Below are 18463 nucleotides of genomic sequence, written 5' to 3'. Positions count from 1 at the left end.
AACTTCCTTAGGCAAGCAATACAATTAAATACAACACACAAATGACATACAAGGGTCAAAGGGAAGAAAAACTATATACTTTGGAGGTCAGAAAGAACTTTAGTATGCTTTTATATAACTTTCTCACTTGTTACAGATCAGTGGATCTCAACCTTCCTAACGCTGCAACCCTTTAATACAGTCCAAAGGGGTCACGATCCATAGGTTGAGAACCGCTGTTATAGATGAAAGAAACACCAAGACTTGGGTAGTACACATAACATGTCCAAGATCACAAGGCAAGAGAACTGGTCTCATAAACACTTACTGCTGATTAGGCTCAGTTTCATTTTGCTGGGTAGAATTAAAGCTCTGCATGGCTTGTACTTCCTCCTCCTCCTCATCCTCACTAGAGGCTTCTTCTGCTGCATGATTCGATCTTGGGGGAGGAGCAGTGGCAGTGCCATCTGCCTTCTGGATTGATGGCTTCTGACAGATGTATTTAGGGTCTCTTCCAAGATTACAGATTTCTTCAAGTAACTGAAAGGCACAGAAATAAGATTATTTACTAATAATTAAGGAATGGAGGGATACCTAACATTTTGGAAGCATTTTCTATATGCTATGTATTTGCCAAAATACTTTTATATATGTGCCTATCATTCTTGAGTCATTAACTCCTTTAATATACAAAGACACACAAGTTCTGCAAAGTCAATTTGTTTAGGATCAGAATGGCTGTTTAAGTGTATAACTGATCTGACTCCTTGTCCTGATTCACTAAACACCAGACTCAGATACTAAATTTAATAATCCTAAAAGAAAACTGGCAGAGCTAATAAATGTGGTGGGGATCAAGAAACAAAGAGTAGAAAGGCCAGTATGCTTTTATAAACAGAAGGTAAGACTTCAATGTATTTGTCAGTAACATATGTGGTATCAATATGTAGAGGTTTACATTAGAGAATTTTTTATAAGGAAAATGATTCTGAATCTGGAAAAGTTGAAATTCAGAGATACTTCTTTTTTCTAAAATGAATGAAAATGACTTTTTTTTTTTTTTTGGCAAAGGACCAAACCCAAGGACATGGAGAAAATGGGGCAGACATAATGCTCTCTTCTAAGGAAACACTCTGAGAATGCAAGTGAACTCCAATAGGCCAAACCTATTAGTTTTTAGAAACTAATTAGTTTTTAGAAACTATTAGTTTTTAGAAACCTATTTAGTTTTTAGAAACTAAAAACTCCCCCCTCACTGCTATCTCATATCCATGGTCACAGCCTTATCTCTTTCTACCTTAATGATAGCAGTTGTTGCATCTGTTTTGAGAGTGGGCTGATGTCTCATAAGCTCGTCGACAGCACTTCCAAGGTTTGATGCAGTATCCCCTTAAAGCAAAAAAGAGCTGTTAGAAGAAAATAGGGGTTGTGTTCTTTTCTGTGCCAACAGAAGGTAGAAAAAGAAAACTGAGCTAGTGGTTATGATTTGCTACTGCTATAATTTCTCTAAAGAATTCAAAGTTGCTGCCCTTACCAAAATCACTAGGGAGGAATAAGGATGGAATCAGTCTAGTGAACACTTTAAAGTCATTGCATGTGCTGCACTCTACCCTGGCAATCTCTACAGTCAAGTTCTCAACTAGTACGGCATAAAGAAAAGAAAGAAAAATATAAACCATTAACCCTCTTGGCTGACCTAGAATACTACAGTGGTGGCTAGAAATAAAAAAAAAACATTATTTTTGAAAACCGGATTATTTCTGGAGCCCTCCTTGCTTTAACTGCTCAATGATCTGGTCTCAAGTTCACTGAGAAGGAAAAGTTCTTCATTTGTGACTATCTCAGGGACTCAAATATTAGAACACCAGATTGCCAAGATCAAGACCTTAGGACTCCATATTTCTCACTGCTGTTGACTAGATGGTAGACCTGGAAATCTATCATTGCTCCTCAAGACCTATTTCTTTAAACTAGTACTATAATTGTACAACAGTTAACTACTGAGAAGCACAAAAATATCATGAGTAGAGAAGATAAGAAATGAGATATTCCTTTCTACCTGTAATAGACTATATGGTGATGAATCCCATTAGCTTTGCACACAAAGCAGATAAATCATGTGAGGGCAAGGAAAGGTTTCCTTGCCAACTGAACCAATTTCTGATTATAAAAAATAATCCTAGTACCTACCAAGGGGATCAGAACTCCTCCTCCTCCGCATGGCTGGGAGGTAATCTGGAGACAAAAGAACTTTGAAGAGACGTTCAAAAGGCTGACATTGTACAAAAGATTGAAGACCCCGGGCATTCAGGCAGAGTGCACTGAATACATTTGGGAGGGAGCCAAGAACTTCACGAGTAGCAGGAACCTAGAGAGAAGGCAAAGTAAGTCTGAATGTTACAGACTAAAACAACAGATGCTAGGAAAACTGGGGTAGGAGCAGGTATCATGCTGAGCTAGAGGACAGTTTTGACTACCAGGTCCCAAGTAGATTTCTTGTTGCATACAGAAGACAAAAGTTGGGATTTTCATGCTATAAGACTGATTTTGAAGTATGCCTTGTGCATACGTTGGAGCAAGGGTTATGCTAAGAGCATTCATTACCCTACAGAGAAAAGACTCACATCTTTGATAAGCAAAGCATGCAGCATGACATCTGTCAATCCATTGTCCTGGAGTGAAGAGAGTAGTGATGGTTCTTGAAATACAAATACAGTCACCACTTCAGTAGCTAAGAAAAGATGAGAAAATATGAGAAACAGTTTCCTGACAGGCATTAAAAGCAAAACACCAAAGGCTTTAAAAAATACATATTCAATTATATAATAATTTAACATGCTCAATGTACATGTATAACAATTTAAACAGCTGTGCTTACTATGAAAGATCCTAATATTGTTCCATCTGAGATTTATCACTATTAAGAATTTAATGACTATCTTTAAAGATTTTTATGGGTATATTATTACATAAATGAGAATATACTGGAATATATTTTGCTTTCCCCACAAGTGTCAACACCTATAAACTCCCAATTACTCCCACTATTACTACAACACATTCATTTCAAATGACTGAATATTATTCTATTAAATATATTCACCACTATGTATATAAGTAGTCTCCTACTAGTTAAAATTGATAAACCTAAGCATATATCCTTTTTGTATGCTTACATAGGAAAAAAACACCTAAGATGTGGGTTTGCTGGGTTAAAGCAAATGCAAACTTAACTCATGAAAACAGATTATCTTTTAAAAAGTTATACTGCAATTTTAAACTGCTATTAAGTGATATAAGAATCCTTGGGTATTAATCTAACTAGTTTTTGACACTATAATACATATAATATGTAGATATGTTCAGTACTACTACCAACATTTCTGGACCATGCCAGAAACAAAAGGAAATAATACAGTATTGATTAGAAAGCGACCAAACAATCTAGGAAGAATGAACAGAAATAGGAAAACTCAATGAAACTGAAAGCGAAAAGCATGAACAATTTGAACCAATAATCAGCCCTCTGAAGACAATGTAAAGCTTATAAGCCTCTGGGAAATCTAATGAAGAAAGGGCAATAATACACATTAGCAGTGAGAAAGGAGATTTAAATGGATAGAGATTAATTACAACCCAATTTTTCTGCCACCCACATACTCTCCAGCCTTTTTATTTATTTTGGTTGGGAAAGAGGTTGGTGGATTACTTGTAATTATCCTACAGTTTTAACAGAGAAAAACACAAATATGAACTCACCTGATGATCTTATTATCTATTTTAGGTTACATAAAATAAACTGTTTTTGTTTGTTTGTATTTTTTTTGAATGTGAATCTTCTCGAAGCCATCTCTAGGATGAAGTCTAGGCTGCTTCTTGCATTTCTCATGGTAGAAAAAGGCTTCTCTCCTTCTAACCTTCTCATTCTTCTACTGAAAATCATGCAATCCTTTGATTTTTTTCATTTTTCATTATAAAATGCATCTTCCCATTTAGCCTTTCCTTAGTGTCAGAAGATGGTCTCCCCCTCTTCCTTGAATTTGTTCCTCATATTGCTCACAAACTGAGTGATGAGATTTCTCCTGTAAGAAAGGTGTGTCTGCGCTTTTTCTCCACTCTCCTCCTCATCTAATGAGTAAAGGATGTAGCTGTTCACAACTGCAACTTCCACCAGCCTGAAGAATATTTTTTTCCACCTTTTGAAGGACCTTCCTTGTAAATTCGTAGCATCAACAAACACTGATCAGCTCTGTACACTCTTCAATAAAATTTGTGTATTCTAAAATAACTGTCAGTTTTTCAAACTGAACAAGCTGTTTCTTCCTATAACCAATGAACAACTGTGTGTCTGAGGGCCAAAGAATGTACTCAGCATTGTCACTAACCTCTCATCATGGAATGAGAGAGGCACATCATTTTCTCATTCCTGAAGTATCTTCTTTTTCAGATCACTTGGAAAATCCTTCCTAGAAGCCATAACTGTTCCTGTTATATGTATTTTCATTTTATGCAATTGCCAAGCAAGTTGAGGGCTTGTATAGACCACCACAACAAAAAAATGTGCTAGATGTCTTCCAACATTGGAGTAGAACAGAAAAATCAGTATATTGGACAAGGTCCAACACAGTATCAGAAATTATCCTACAAAGTATATGCTAACAAGTCAAACCTATGTTTTTTTTAAGAAACTGTCATACAAATCAACTCTCAAGAGCAATAAAACAGACTAGATCATCGTAAGAATTTTTAAAGTAAAAATACCCAAGTACCAGACAGGCACCAAGCCAAGAATTTTACATGTGAGAGTCATTAAACCTCCTAGAAACAATTAAGATTACCCAACTCATTTTATAAGGCTAAAATAACTATGATGTAAAAACCTAATAAAGAGAGTACATACACATTCTCCACAAACCATATATAAAACTCATTTACGGTGATAGTGAAGAACCAAAAGAAACCAGAGGATTTTCAGTTCAAGATGAAGCACTTCTCATTTATCCCAAATGAAAGTGGAACGGTAGATATATAACAATTACTGGGGACCAACAATTGTCAATGAACTTGTGGGATTCCTGATGAATTACAATATAAACTTCTAAAAAATTTTAACCCCTTAAAGTCCTGTGACATATCCATTCACTGGTTTTCATTTATATAAATGCATGAATTCTACAGAGTTAATAAAATTGAATATTCATAAAATAAAATTTGTGTTATATTAAAGGTTACTAAGACATTAAATCTGTAGATCTAACAATAATGCTATGTTACAATGCCACTGTGCACTGGGATAGTTTAGCCTCTATTTTAAAAATATTAATAGATGACCAAGAATAATAATTAAAAATAAAGGGAATACACACAAAGCAATCAGCTGAGTGGAATCAAGCAACCGAGTTAAGAAGAGACAAAAAGGTTAACTATGAAATACCTATTACTTATGTAATAGAGTTTCCAGGAAAGAACATGTAAGTTAAAAAGGCATCAAAGAAACAGAAAAAAATGTTTCCAGAAGCCAGAAAATATATTCAGATAAAAATAGGAGCCAGTCTGATGACAAGGCTATCCATAATATGAAACATTATAATATACTGGAGGAACCATCCACTAAATTCTGAAATAAAGCATAAAACTTGAAAAAGTACCCAAAGATTACTTCAATAAAATTGAAAATGAATCCAAGTGAGGTCAAGTCAAAGGTTACTAAAAATGAAAAGTAAAAAGAAATAAAATGTTGTAAAAAGAGTAAATGCAGGCTAAAGGTGTTATTTTGTCCAGTTTAGTAGAAGACAGTAAGATATTTATAGTCTAAAAGTCAAAAGAATATAAGGATATCCATTCCAAAAAGAAGAGGGTGGCGCCTGTGGCTCAAAGGTTGTAGGGAGCCAGCCCCCCCATAAACTGGAAGTGGCGGGTTCAAACCAGGCCCCAGCCAAAAAAAAAAAAAAGAGTAAGAAAAAATTCAGATAAGCATTTAATCCAAAAAACATGACATTTTAGGCTGAATTAGAAACAAATAATTTAAAACATTAACATTAAATGCAAGACTTTAACAATAAGAGAAATAACCACTGAAGACCACAAGAAATATGACCATTTCGAAATTTCTCCTTTTAGATAAAAAGGTACAAAAATACCTTAATGAATCATTCTGCTACAAATAAAAACACATTCTTAGTAAAATATCATAAGAATGGAAAAGCAAATATCCAATGTACTCAATACTAACATGAAGCCAGTAGACATTTAATATTTGCTTGCCCACATAAGATTCAATTTAAGTTGCTGGGGAAGGGGAGAAGGGAGAGGATTGTGTGTTCTCACTTAAGGGACACAATGTTAAGGTACTGGGAACACCTTTTGGGTTCCAGACACTACTCCAAGAGGGACTGTACCTACCATATGTAAATATTGTATGTAATCTAGTTGTTTGTACCCTCGCATTAACCTGACACTTAAAAAAAGCTAGATTATTTTTTTTTTTTGAGACAGAGCCTCAAGCTAAGCTGTTCCCCTGAGTAGAGTGCCATAGCATCACAGCTCATAGCAACCTCCAACTCCTGGGCTCAAGTGCGTCTCCTGCCTCTGCCTTCCAAGTAGCTGGGACCACAGGTGCCCACCACAACAGCCAGCTATTTTTTTTGGTTGCAGCCATCATTGTTGTTGGCAGGCCCGGGCTGGATTCGAACCTGCCACCTTAGGTGTATGTGGCTGGCGCCTTAGCCACTTGAGCCACAGGCACTGAGCCTAGATTAAATATTTGAAAAAAAAATTAAAATTCAAAGAAAACAGCAAACTATAGCAAAAGGCCTAAACTTGTCTTGAGGGTAACTTTGGTTCAAAAGTACCATGGTAGAACACAAAAGCAGAGGGACATATTTTTACTGAGAAAAAAATCCCACAGAAAGGGAGTCTCTTTAACAGATGGCTGCCAAGTCTAGTTTCTAATAAAGGACGGGAATTAAGTTAGTTCAGCTTCACTTTAGCACTAGAGGGTACCTCAATAAAGGTTATGTCTATTCATATTTATACAGATTCCCAATCCCTAGGCTCATGCCACTGACCCCATGCAAACTCTAGCTTCCAAATTTTGATCTGTGTCTTTTCCTGCCATTGGCAGCATCACCAATTGGAATCCACACCACCAGATGAAAAGCCCTTCTCTCACCAGCAAATTAATTTTATTTAGCCATTAGGGTCACCCTTAATCTACTGACACAAATTGCTGTGCCCTTGCAATGACTGTGTTATACAGGCCTATTCTTGGTTTATCCTTCCTGCCACACTAATGTTGCCACCATTATTGTAGGGCTAAGCAAATGTCAATTAACTTTGGGCTTCCTGATAACACTGACTCTGCTTAGGGCATATACCTTTGTGCTGCTCATTTAGTCTGGGCATAAGTCTTAAAACAAGACATCACTGTGGAGCTTCCATTTGTCTTACTATTCACAGACAGCAGGATTAAGGGAAACATACTGGCCTCTTAAACTTACAAAATGGATAGTAGTCTCATAAGTGGAACCTTCTTTTGCTTGCTGCCTTAGTTGCTGTGAATTATCAACCTTTAAGTTTTAGGACATTTTAATAAAACATAACTAGTGCTTCCTTTGGTTCCTTTCTAGACACAAAAAGGGCTGTTTCCATCTATGAGTCCATAGTTTCAAAATAGAATCTCAAAGTCCTTTCCTGCAGATGCACATATGGGTAATTAAGGGAAGAGTCATATCCTAATGTGCTTACATTGCTAGAAACAATGATTTAATAAGCTTAAAATCATATTCAATTGTTTGTTTGTAAGTAGGTTAGGAATTAAGAAAATAATTGCAGATAATGGGCAAAAGGGAACAGAGATAAGAAAGCAGTGGATCAGAGAAACCCAAAATTTGGTGCAAAATGCACTGCCTGGAAGCCTGCCCCTTTAAGATGAGGAAGCTATTTTGCTGAAGACCCTCTCCCAGTACAACTCCATAGGCAAGGCTCAAGGAGAGTGAGTGGTTTGGGGGAGTTAGGGAATGCAGAAAGTTTAAACCTCTAGTTAAAGAGAGAAAGTTTCTCTCTGGACAGAAGAAAAAATGTCTCCTTTCTTCTGTCACCTTGGTCAGAAGCATCAGTCTGTCTGAGCACAAAGCTTCTTTGAGTGTTAATTGCCACTCCTGTGATTTATGTGTGTGGCCTAACTGGGGTCTACTTTGACTTCCTGCTTCTGGACTGTGTTCCCTTTCCCATACTCTGTGTTAAGATTATAAATAACTTAGAGCAATAATAGGTAAATCAGTCTAATTAACATAATTAAAGAAATAGTTTGGTTAGAAAATGCAAGCCCAGCAAGAACCATGACATAAGGGTTAGGCTTCATTAGATTGATGATTAAAACATGGTGTATGCAATAAAAACAGAGCTAGCCTGGAGGAAGGAACTGTTCCATCAGTCCAGTCACCTGACCCAGCTGCTCTTTAAAAAACTTTCTCTTTGTGTGTCTTGACTATTTATTTTCCCTCATCCTCTCATTTGCCGGCCATTGGGAAAGAATTCATGGTGTACTTTGGGGCTGGTCTCCAACACTTTCCTAACATGTATGATGGTTTTAAAGGTTTGCAAACTGAAGGTCCCTCTTCATAGGAAATGGACGACTCAGTGCCTGCCTGGTCCCATTCATAAAATGGTTCCTCCAAAGGTAAACGAAGATCTTAAATTAGCTGCCAGTATCAATATTCCTAAACGTGATGCTAGTTTTAGATTCACTTTATTAGAGATGTTAAATGAAAGGCCACTACAGGATCTGGGATGGCAATGCCTTTGGCCCCCATAATAAACTGGCACCACCAGCATGGGAAAGCCTATGTGCCACAGTCCTCAAAGTATCATTTTAGAGTATTCTGGCTTTAGCTGGTCTGGGGTTAAGATTCTACTGTTCCAGTTCAAAGCCAAACATGTAGTGATTCTACTTGTTGGAGGCACTCAAATCAGTCCACAGGTCCCCATAAGAAATTACTGGGGAACTCTTGTGGGAAAGAGGATATCGAACTTTTGTCCTTTTTGTAATGATTTTTCAAAAGTATAAAATTCTCCATCAGGTTTTGGGGCAAGCTAAGTTACTCCTATCAATTTAGCATAATAATGCATTCTAGATGATGATTTTAGCACAACTGATAGTCCTAGCATCAATACCGACACCCCCAACATTTTAACTGCCCATAACTGCCTACCCCTATATTGCTCATCATAACTCCACAGCCCCATCAGCTCTGATTAGATAACATAACAGTACACGGAACATCCTCCAAGTGTTAAACCTTTAGTAATGTTAATATGTGCCCCAGTTTAAGCAATGGTAAGTTTTGCTCACTTGTTGGTTTTCAATTTTTATATTGACCAGCTGTCACTTTAGTTAAGCAGTCAATAATAACCATGACAGTGTTGGCATCAGCTAGGCTAAAAACAACATAAGCAGAAATGAACAGTTAACATGAGATAGGAGGTGAGAGAGAAGAAAGGGCAGCTAGGAAAAGTTAAAGGGAATACAGGTGAGTCTGAAATGGTGTACAAGAGTCAGGGCTAGAGGTGGGAGGAGAGAAGTTAGAATCATTATGTGCTGGGTTTCAGTGTAGAATCATTATAGCAGGATATCATGACTCCATCAAGAACTACTTCTTAACTTCCCTTTTATTGACTCCATGTCGTTCCCAGACTCCTCCACCAAAATATACCACATACATGATGGCCTCCTCTCGTTGAGACTATTTTATCCTTATACATCTGCCCCGACATAAATATGCCAACCATAAACTCCACCTTCCAACACACTATACATCCTGACCCATGTCCCTATGGAAATTTATTACACCAGGCACCTTAGACACAGATAGAAAGCCTGTTACATCAAGTCTTGCCACAAAAGGAAACACTGGGCTGCAACAGCATTTTTGGTGTAATGAGCAAATGTAGGTATTTTCAATTTTGTAACAGATTCAATTGATACAAGTTATCCAGACAATGCCACAACTCCTGGCAAACCACATAAACAGCTCAAGCCTTAGAAACCCTCAATGAGAGACAAAATACTGGTTGTTATGTTAGCTGATAACAGACTGACATTTCAAGATAACATTTGTGCCTTAAAGGTAACTTATCATGCATGTGGGTCAATAATCTAGAAAAGAGGCCCAAAACAGTTCAACAAATAAAACAAACCAAAACAGCTAATTATCTTATAAAAATAAACCAAGAGATTCTAAGTTCCTCTTGATTTCCTATTCCAGCCATCTCCTTCTGCCTGGGGTGAAAGGCTCTGTACTATCAGTTACACAGCTAAAATACTAATTGCTACTCTAATTATTTTGGGCTGGCTTTGAAAATTTGGTCTTTCTCAAGTACAAGTTTATTCACAAGAAATCTGGGATGTTCTTATGCTAACTCTGATGTCTGAAATGAATTAGAAAGACCATAGGGAGGGAAAAGTCCAAACACTTCCACTGACATCGAATTTAGTGTTTATTTCCTGTGTCACTCACTGCCTGAACTATAGGACTCACCTTCTTCCAACCCCATCAGTACGTTTCTTCATATTGCCTCTTAAACTTTTCCTTTATTAAAAAATGCCTATGCACTAACGTTTCTCTGTATTCTGAGCTTTCTACCAAAAAAATCATTCTCCCTGACCCCTCAAACTTCCCCACCTATGAAATAGATCTTTTATAAAAGCATGTCAAAAACTATCATGGATTTTGCCTTCTAATCCTAATCTTGGAAGCGAGCCTCTCCAGGTCATGGTGGAGTTATTATAACAAAAGAAAACTTCGGCTGATAAAAAGGAACAAAATCTTCAACGGAAAACCTCTGCTATCCTCATACTTAGTGACAAAATATTAAATGCGTCTTACTCTAAGTTTAGGAAAAAAGCAAAGAGATCAATTCTCACCACTTCTATTCAGTACTGTGAAATCTTTGCCAATGCAGTTGAGATAAAAAAGGGACATAAAGAAATATGTACATAGTAAAAGACTATGTAGAATATCCCAAGAAATCCACAAAATAATTATAAACTAGTGTGTTCAAGGACATAATTTTATACAAGTTATCCGGACAATGGCTTAACTCCTGGCAAACCACATAAAAAAACTCAGGCCTTAGAAGCACTCAACAAGGGACAAAACACTCTGGTTGTTATGTTAGCAGATAACAGACTTGACATTTCAAGGTAAAGTAAATGAACTAATTTTTCAAATCCCTTTTGAGGGAATTTCACAGAACACAAGATGAATATACAAAAACCCTAAATTGCTTTAGCAAAGGGGCAAGGTAATACCTAAATTGTAGTAGCCATCTAAGTTGTAGCAACCAAAACTATGCCCTTCATACCCTAAACTATTAAAAGAAAATGCCTACTACTAGTACAAGAAAGTTTTCCCTATTTCCATATCTCCCAATAAATTCCTGTAGACTTTTTAAAGAGGAATTCTAGAAACCCATGTATTTAGCACATTGTCCCAAATGTTATGGTACTCAATAAATGCCTCTTAATAAAAATAAAGTTTTAGTAATGGCAATACTCAAAGCAATGCCAATGTCAAAATGCAAAGACATTTCCGCAAATACTACAAAATATTCATAGCCTCCAAAACTGTATTTTCTATACTGAAAAACAATTCTCTACATTATAGTTTACAAATACAACATTCAACTCTGAGAATGAAAACCATTCCCACTGGATTTCCAAATGTTAGAGACTAATAATAACGCCATGCTTTGTTTTGTTTTTAAAAAAAATCAAACTTGAAGCATAATTATAGCACAAATAATCAAAATGTGTAATACATAATTAAAATGACTCACAATACACTACTTATAGAAGGAATATTTGACATTAAACAAATGGCTATTTATTTAAAACAAAAATCTGACCTTTATTTTGTCACCAAGAAGATACATAATTGCACAGTGGACAAATGTAGACACAAAATTCCTGTATACAGACCTCTGCCAGGTTATGCCATCTTGGTATAACCAATTATCAACTCTACATACCTAAGAGGAATAATGATGGGCCATAGTATTCTGCATTGCTGATGATGTGTTTCAGGGAGGTAGGCAGAGAACCATCCATCACTAACAAAAAAGTGGACATTAAGGAGAACACGATCAGTCTTATAGTAGTACGAGACATGGAGATAACGAAACAATATATTACATATACAACACCACACTGTGGTACACGAATCCAATCTAATAGGGTCAATATTGTGTACCACTTGTCTCCTCCTTATATTTTGATATTCTCTTCCCATGTATTAAGTTTTCTAAAAGTGGACCAAAAAAAGAACAAAAATTAGCTGGGCATTGCAGTGGACGCCTATAATCCCAAACACTCAGGAGGCTGAGGCAGGAGGATTATTTGAAAACAGGAGCTTGAAGTTGCTATGAGCTAGGCTGGCACCATGGCAAGAGTGAGACTGTCCTTAATAAAAAAAAAAAAAAAGGAAAAAAAATTTAAAAAGGAAGAAGAAAAAGAACATAGAGTTATAGAAAAGGGTGAGGAGAATAAAATAAAAAGATGAAAAAGGAAAAATGGAGGAATCACTATAAAAACAGCTAAACCACCCTGGGGTCTAGGAAAAACAACACCAAACAACTCAAAGCTATTCAAAATGGCATAGCGTTTTCCTAAGCCTGCCCTGTAAAGAATGGGTATGAGGAAAAGTATGAAAAGGACCAGTCTTTGGGAAAGCCAACATCCTTCTAAAAAAGTATATAGAATCAAATACCATGCCGTATTCCATCTGAGAAAGCAGGGTCCTGAATGGCCTTCTTGAGGAAATTTAACATGGATTTGAGAAGGGCTGCACGTTGTGGAATACACTGGACTCCTTGTGAGGGAGAAAGACAAGAGAATTATATTAATTTCACCATTAAGCCACCATGAGCAGGTACGTGAAACAAAATTTTAAGAAACCCATACACACTACTGCAGAACTAGCACACATGCAAAGTGAGGTCCCTAATGCTGGGACGACTTGAATAAGCTTTAATTGGAAAAAAAGTTACTAAGGATAACATAAGACAAATACTAAAATTAAAAGCCCAAAATAGAAAAGAAAAATTACAAAGTAAAAAGGTTCAGTTATCTGAATCTCACTCAGTTCTCATTCTGGATGTTATCTGTCCTCCAACACACTTATTTAAAATGTCAACGTACAAAATTTTTGGAAAACTATAAAATGCTATGAAACATATGCTAATATAAGAACACTGAACACCAGAATGGTAAAGTAACATAGACAGTCACAGGAAGGTAGCGTCTCAATATACCATGTAAGTTCTACCAAAAGCCCTCATCTTCACTAGTTTAATAATTCAGTAACCAAGAATAACTCTATGTGTGCACACACCAGGACGGGGACCAGGAATGGGGCCAGAGCCAGGGCCAGAGGAGATACTAGTGTTGCTGCTAGAACTTGCTGTCCTTAATTCAACATCCAGTCGGTGTTCCATGGAGATGGATGATCCTGGACTGCTTTCCATAGTCACATCTGCAACTAAAGACAAATTATGATAAAAGAAATTTATTAGAACAAATGCTACCATCAAAAGATTTTGAGAAAATTCCTTCCACTAAGGTGAGACAAATATCAAAATTAAAAGAAAATCAGGTTATTGGACCCCAAAAGAAAAATGTAAGTTGCCCACAAACAGAAAGGTTTTTAACATCACTTGTTAACAAAGACATGCAAATTAAAAACAATCTTACAAAAGAAGCTCTTCAATATTTCTTACCCATCAAATTGGTGGGGGGAGAGAACGAACAGTAAAATGTGCAATTTCACATACTACTGGTTGGTAATACGTGTAGGCAGGTAAAGCTTTTAAGGAGGGTAACTAACAATATACATAAAAAGCATTAAAATATTAATATTTGATATACTGATCTGAAAGGATGCCCAAGAAGCACTGAATGAACAATGGAAGTTCAACATAATGTTTATGATCTCATTTTCCTGTTCTTAAACACTATACAAAGTCTGACAACAAAGTTCATGATCTTGCCACTGTGTGTTCATGTTGTTAGCACTGTACAAACAACCTGGTATGGTTTTATAACCTTAGTGTGTCAGTGTCTCACAGCTGTGTTTCTGCTGACACGTGGTGATGTCTTATTGAGTGGAGTTCATTACTATTGTCGTACATTCTTGTGTACCATCCTGAGAATGCCAGAGCTTGAATTGGAACAATGAACAAACATTAAATTTCTTGTTAAACTCGGCAAGAGTGTAAGTAAAATCAGAGACATATTAGTCCAAGTTTATGGAGATAATGCCATGAAGAAAACAGCAGTGGACAAATGGAGAGAAAGCATTATTGATGAAGAGAGGATAGGGTGGCCAGTAATGAGCAAAATTGATGAAAACATTACAAAAACTGATTGAACTGTGCATCAAAATCATTGGCTGATGGTGAGAAGCACAGCAGACCAAGTAAAATGTCAGTAGACAAACAGTTAAGAAAATCTTAGCTGAAAGTCTTGGCATGAGAAAGGTGTGTGCAGAAATGGTCCTGAAAGATCTCACCAATTAACAAAAGCAAAGGAGAGTCGAAGTTTGCCAAGACCTTTTTGAGAGGCAAGACGATGTTTTGGGCTGGGTTATCACTGCTGATGAAACATGGATATACTGATATGACCCTGTAACAAAGCGTCAAAGTGCACAATGGAAATCAGCCAATTCTTCACAACCAACAAAGATCTGTCAATCCAAATCAAGAGTCAAAATGATGTTGCTAACCTTTTTTGATATCAAAAGGATTTTCATTATGAATCTGTACCAGCTGAAAGGCTGTGTGACAAAAGACCAAAAGGACCTAATCTTTTTGCCAACTCATGGCATCTGCATCAGGACAATGTACCAGCTCACATGGCACTGCCTATGAGAGAGGTTTTATCCAGTAAACAAAATGTTCAACTGTATTAAAACACCTCGCTGCTCACCTGGTCTGGTGGCTAATGACATTTTTCTTTAACTGAAGATAAAGGAAACATTGAAAGGAAGACATTTTGATGATATTCAGGATACCCAGAGTAGTATGAAAACAGCTCTGATGGCCATTCCAGAAAAAGAGTTCCAAAACCTCTTTGAAGGGATGGGCTAGGTGTTGGTATTGGTGCACAGCTTCCTAGGCGGAGTATTTTGAAGATGACCATAGTGATATTCAGCAGTGAGGTACGTGGTGCTTTGTCTTACAATTTTTTCATGGACTTAATTGTCAGACCTTGTATAACATGTACCAGAATATGTACTAAAACACCTGTTAAAAACCCCACCAAATTATGGTGGGCAAGTGAGCCATTCATTTTGAATTTATACATTTAATCAAATAATTTTAATTAATTGAATATAAGAGAATCATTTCTTATAGTTTATAAAATATACCAAAGCCCTATTAGTGATAAACAATTGTTTACACTTTGACGTACTTTCTTCTAATTTTTTTATATGTACACAAACATACAACATATGGGAAACATGAAATCTTGGTTTTGTGACTTGCTTTTTCACTGCATATATACATTTCTCTAAGCCTACATCAAAATCACCTGGATTTCAACATCTCTAGGTGCAATCTTACTATATCAAGCATTGTAGGGGGTGGTGGAGGGCTTAAGGCTTTATCAAGCACTCTCAATCTTCTGCTTAGTTAGGTTTGACAAACATTAATCTATAATGAACAGTGAGCCTTTAAATAGTCACCTATAATACACAAGTTAGATGTCACATTTTATGTAACACTCTGGATCTTACCTATGAACTCAAATGCCAGCTTGTCCCAAACAGACTAAAAACAGAAATTGGGCAAAAGGGCTATTAGGGATGGACACACATAGATAATTGCTCAGAAAAAAGAAAAGGAAAAGCAACATATGGACATTTAGTGTAAAGAATAAAAAATCATTATAAATTCTAATATTTGTATTAGAAGCATAACAGATGCATGTAACAACCTGGGTCATAGAGACAAAATTAATTTAAATTTTAAGAAGTCTATTTCAGGAAACAGTCCTCCCCCAATCCATTATTATGAACTATGATAGGCAGAGATTGGAGGTAGGTAAAGGTTTAAAAAAAGAAAGACATAGGACACCTGAAGATTATTTGTCTTCTATCTTTCTAACTTTAGGATTTAAAAGTTGTTCCCTACCCAACAATCTTTTCACCTCTCCTTTATCATCTCAAAATAGCTAGATAAAGTTTTTAAAGGGCCCATTTTAAGAGTCTCTGTATCTCTACCAAACACGTCTTACACACCTAAGAAGTATCAGGCACTGCAGGAGGAGAAAAAACCAGCATCCTGACCCCATGGAAGGGAATCAGATCATGAATCAACACATAAGAAAACATGAAGTAAGTGATAAAATAAAACAGACTAACATCACAGGGTGACTATAGGGGTTGACTGCAGCTCTACCATCTGTTTCACCTTCTGTCTTTATTCCAAACAACCTGTACCTTCTTTTTTTGATCTTGTGAAAAACAACTATTTGTGTGGAAAAAAAAATTTTTGTTGCTATGTGTTTTTTTTTTCCAAGTGAGATGTGTACTTTAAAATTTATAAGGAAGAATGAAAATTTTGGTGAAATGACAGGAAAATCTCAAGCACAAAAATACTATTTTTGGTACTACTAATTACCATCCATGTCAGTTTCCATTTCTTCTCCTTCTTGCGTAGTAGTAGGTCTCTGAATCTTTGGCTTGATCACGAATGGACATTCTTTTCGACACAAATCTACTTCATGCTGCAATCAAGGAAAAAGTAATAAGGAAAAATCTATGTATTTCAATGATTAGAACACTCCAAGCAGAAACAGATGATTTATAGAGAGAGAAGAGGGAAAAGATCACTCTTCTGGGATATCAAGATAGGTTTTAGGCTCAGCTCTGACTGGGTATAAATTCCATGAAAAATGTTTCTTGTATAATAATACCTCAAGTCTATAAATGAAGATAGAAAGTCCACTATGGGACTGAAAAGCTGCCATGTCCAGATTAGTGATGAGGTCAACCACTCTGACAGCTCTGGTGACAAATGTTATCTGGTCCTGTTCATCGCCAAGAAACTTTATGACCTACCATAGAGAGAATAAGACAGAAACAAACAAACAAAAACCAATGAACTGAAAAGACACAAATTTGTAAAAATTGTATTCTTTTGTAAATATGTAGTATGGGGTTTCAGGGAGGTGGGGGGATTAAGTGGTATTTAATTTTGGTGCTCAGCAAATGATAGTTCTGTGATTTGTGAGGTAATGAGGACACCAATTATGTCACAGGATTAAATAAACTATACAGGAAGTAAATAACTGGCGAAAAGTGCCTAGCACACAGTAAAAGCTATCACTACCACAGCACAATTTACAAAGTACCTTTACATACGTTTTCCTCAGGGTCATGCCTAAGGTCATAACACGTGACAATGTCTTGACTAGTACCAAAGGCCTCCTGATCATGCTACACTATAAAAAATTCTGAAGAATGGAAGAAGCTGCTCTTAAAAGCTGTCAATGGGATAATCAGAAGACCAAACTAGAAAAATTATAGCATAACTTTCTATGTAACCTTTCCTGTTATCTGCTCTCACCATGAAATATCCCAAACTTGCAACTGTATACTCTTAGTTGATTTTTCCACAACTTTATTTTTTAAAATAAAAATTACAGCACCTTCAATAAGGCTTCCATCATTCCACAGGAGACCAAGGCTTCGCCACCAGCATCATAGCTGGCCAGATGGTATAAAAAAGAGAAGAGAGCAGTGGCAAACTGGTGAGGGTATGGATCCATGGAAGGATCTACAAGGAGGGTGGGGAGAGGGAGAGAAAGAGCAAGCTCAGAATTTGGTGTTAAGTTGGTAGGATGTTAAAGACAGAGCAAAGGCAGAAGGTGTTCTTTTTAAATTTAGAATAATCATCATAAAAACTCACCAATCATGGCCTGGATACAGTTCCGCACAAGTACAGGCAAAAATCCATGGTAGGAGGCTGTTCCAGTACAGTCAATAATACTGCTGAGTTTGGGAGTTCTCTCCAAGTGGACAATTGATGTTAATGTTCGTAAAGAAGCAGCTTTAATCTCCTGTAAGAAGAGCAAGCAAACACAGAATGTGTCAAATAAGAAGTAGATGGCTGAATGAAATTCAAGTCACTAATATCACAAAGTGTAAAATTTAAGTCACTCTACTGATAATTGCTTAAGGAGGTAGAGGTCTGTTGAGAGCAACAATGAAAATCCAGCATTTGTTAAGTGGGAGGAATGCTTGAAGCCTGGAGTTGGAGACTAGCCTGAAAGAGAGTGACCCCCGTCCCTACCAAAAAAATAAACAAGTAAGTTGGGTGTGGTGGCACATTTCCTATAGTCCCAGCTACTTCAGAAGCTGAGGCAGGAGGATGGCTTAAGCCCAGGAGTTTGAGGTTGCAGTGAGCTATGATGATGGCACTG

General features: G+C 36.7%; 1 protein-coding gene across 13 annotated transcripts in view; it reads right to left on the bottom strand.

Moving 5' to 3' along the window:
- Positions 1 to 18463, bottom strand: part of HUWE1 (HECT, UBA and WWE domain containing 1, E3 ubiquitin protein ligase) — a 163653-nt gene that overhangs the window by 81956 nt on the left and 63234 nt on the right. For 12 of the 13 annotated variants that reach the window (XR_002771347.1, XM_023508890.1, XM_023508889.1 and 9 more), the window contains 11 exons: positions 17950 to 18100; positions 17690 to 17817; positions 16955 to 17095; positions 16660 to 16765; positions 13371 to 13517; positions 12747 to 12848; positions 12010 to 12090; positions 2604 to 2710; positions 2170 to 2347; positions 1277 to 1368; positions 308 to 519 (listed from right to left, as the gene is read on the bottom strand). Coding sequence is in view for 12 of the 13 variants with exons in the window: in XM_023508890.1 (XP_023364658.1) it covers positions 308 to 519; positions 1277 to 1368; positions 2170 to 2347; positions 2604 to 2710; positions 12010 to 12090; positions 12747 to 12848; positions 13371 to 13517; positions 16660 to 16765; positions 16955 to 17095; positions 17690 to 17817; positions 17950 to 18100 (1445 nt within the window). In the remaining variant the exon portion in view is untranslated. Of the gene's footprint in view, positions 1 to 307; positions 520 to 1276; positions 1369 to 2169; positions 2348 to 2603; positions 2711 to 3738; positions 3754 to 12009; positions 12091 to 12746; positions 12849 to 13370; positions 13518 to 16659; positions 16766 to 16954; positions 17096 to 17689; positions 17818 to 17949; positions 18101 to 18463 lie in introns of those variants that run through there. The other variant, XM_023508896.1, reaches the window with a different exon arrangement.

Source organism: Otolemur garnettii, unplaced genomic scaffold (assembly GCF_000181295.1).
Source record: "Otolemur garnettii isolate 467f Iridium unplaced genomic scaffold, OtoGar3 scaffold00286, whole genome shotgun sequence".
NCBI lineage: Eukaryota > Metazoa > Chordata > Mammalia > Primates > Galagidae > Otolemur > Otolemur garnettii.
Note: the sequence above shows the minus strand (reverse complement) of the source record. Positions and strands in the feature narration are given on the sequence as shown.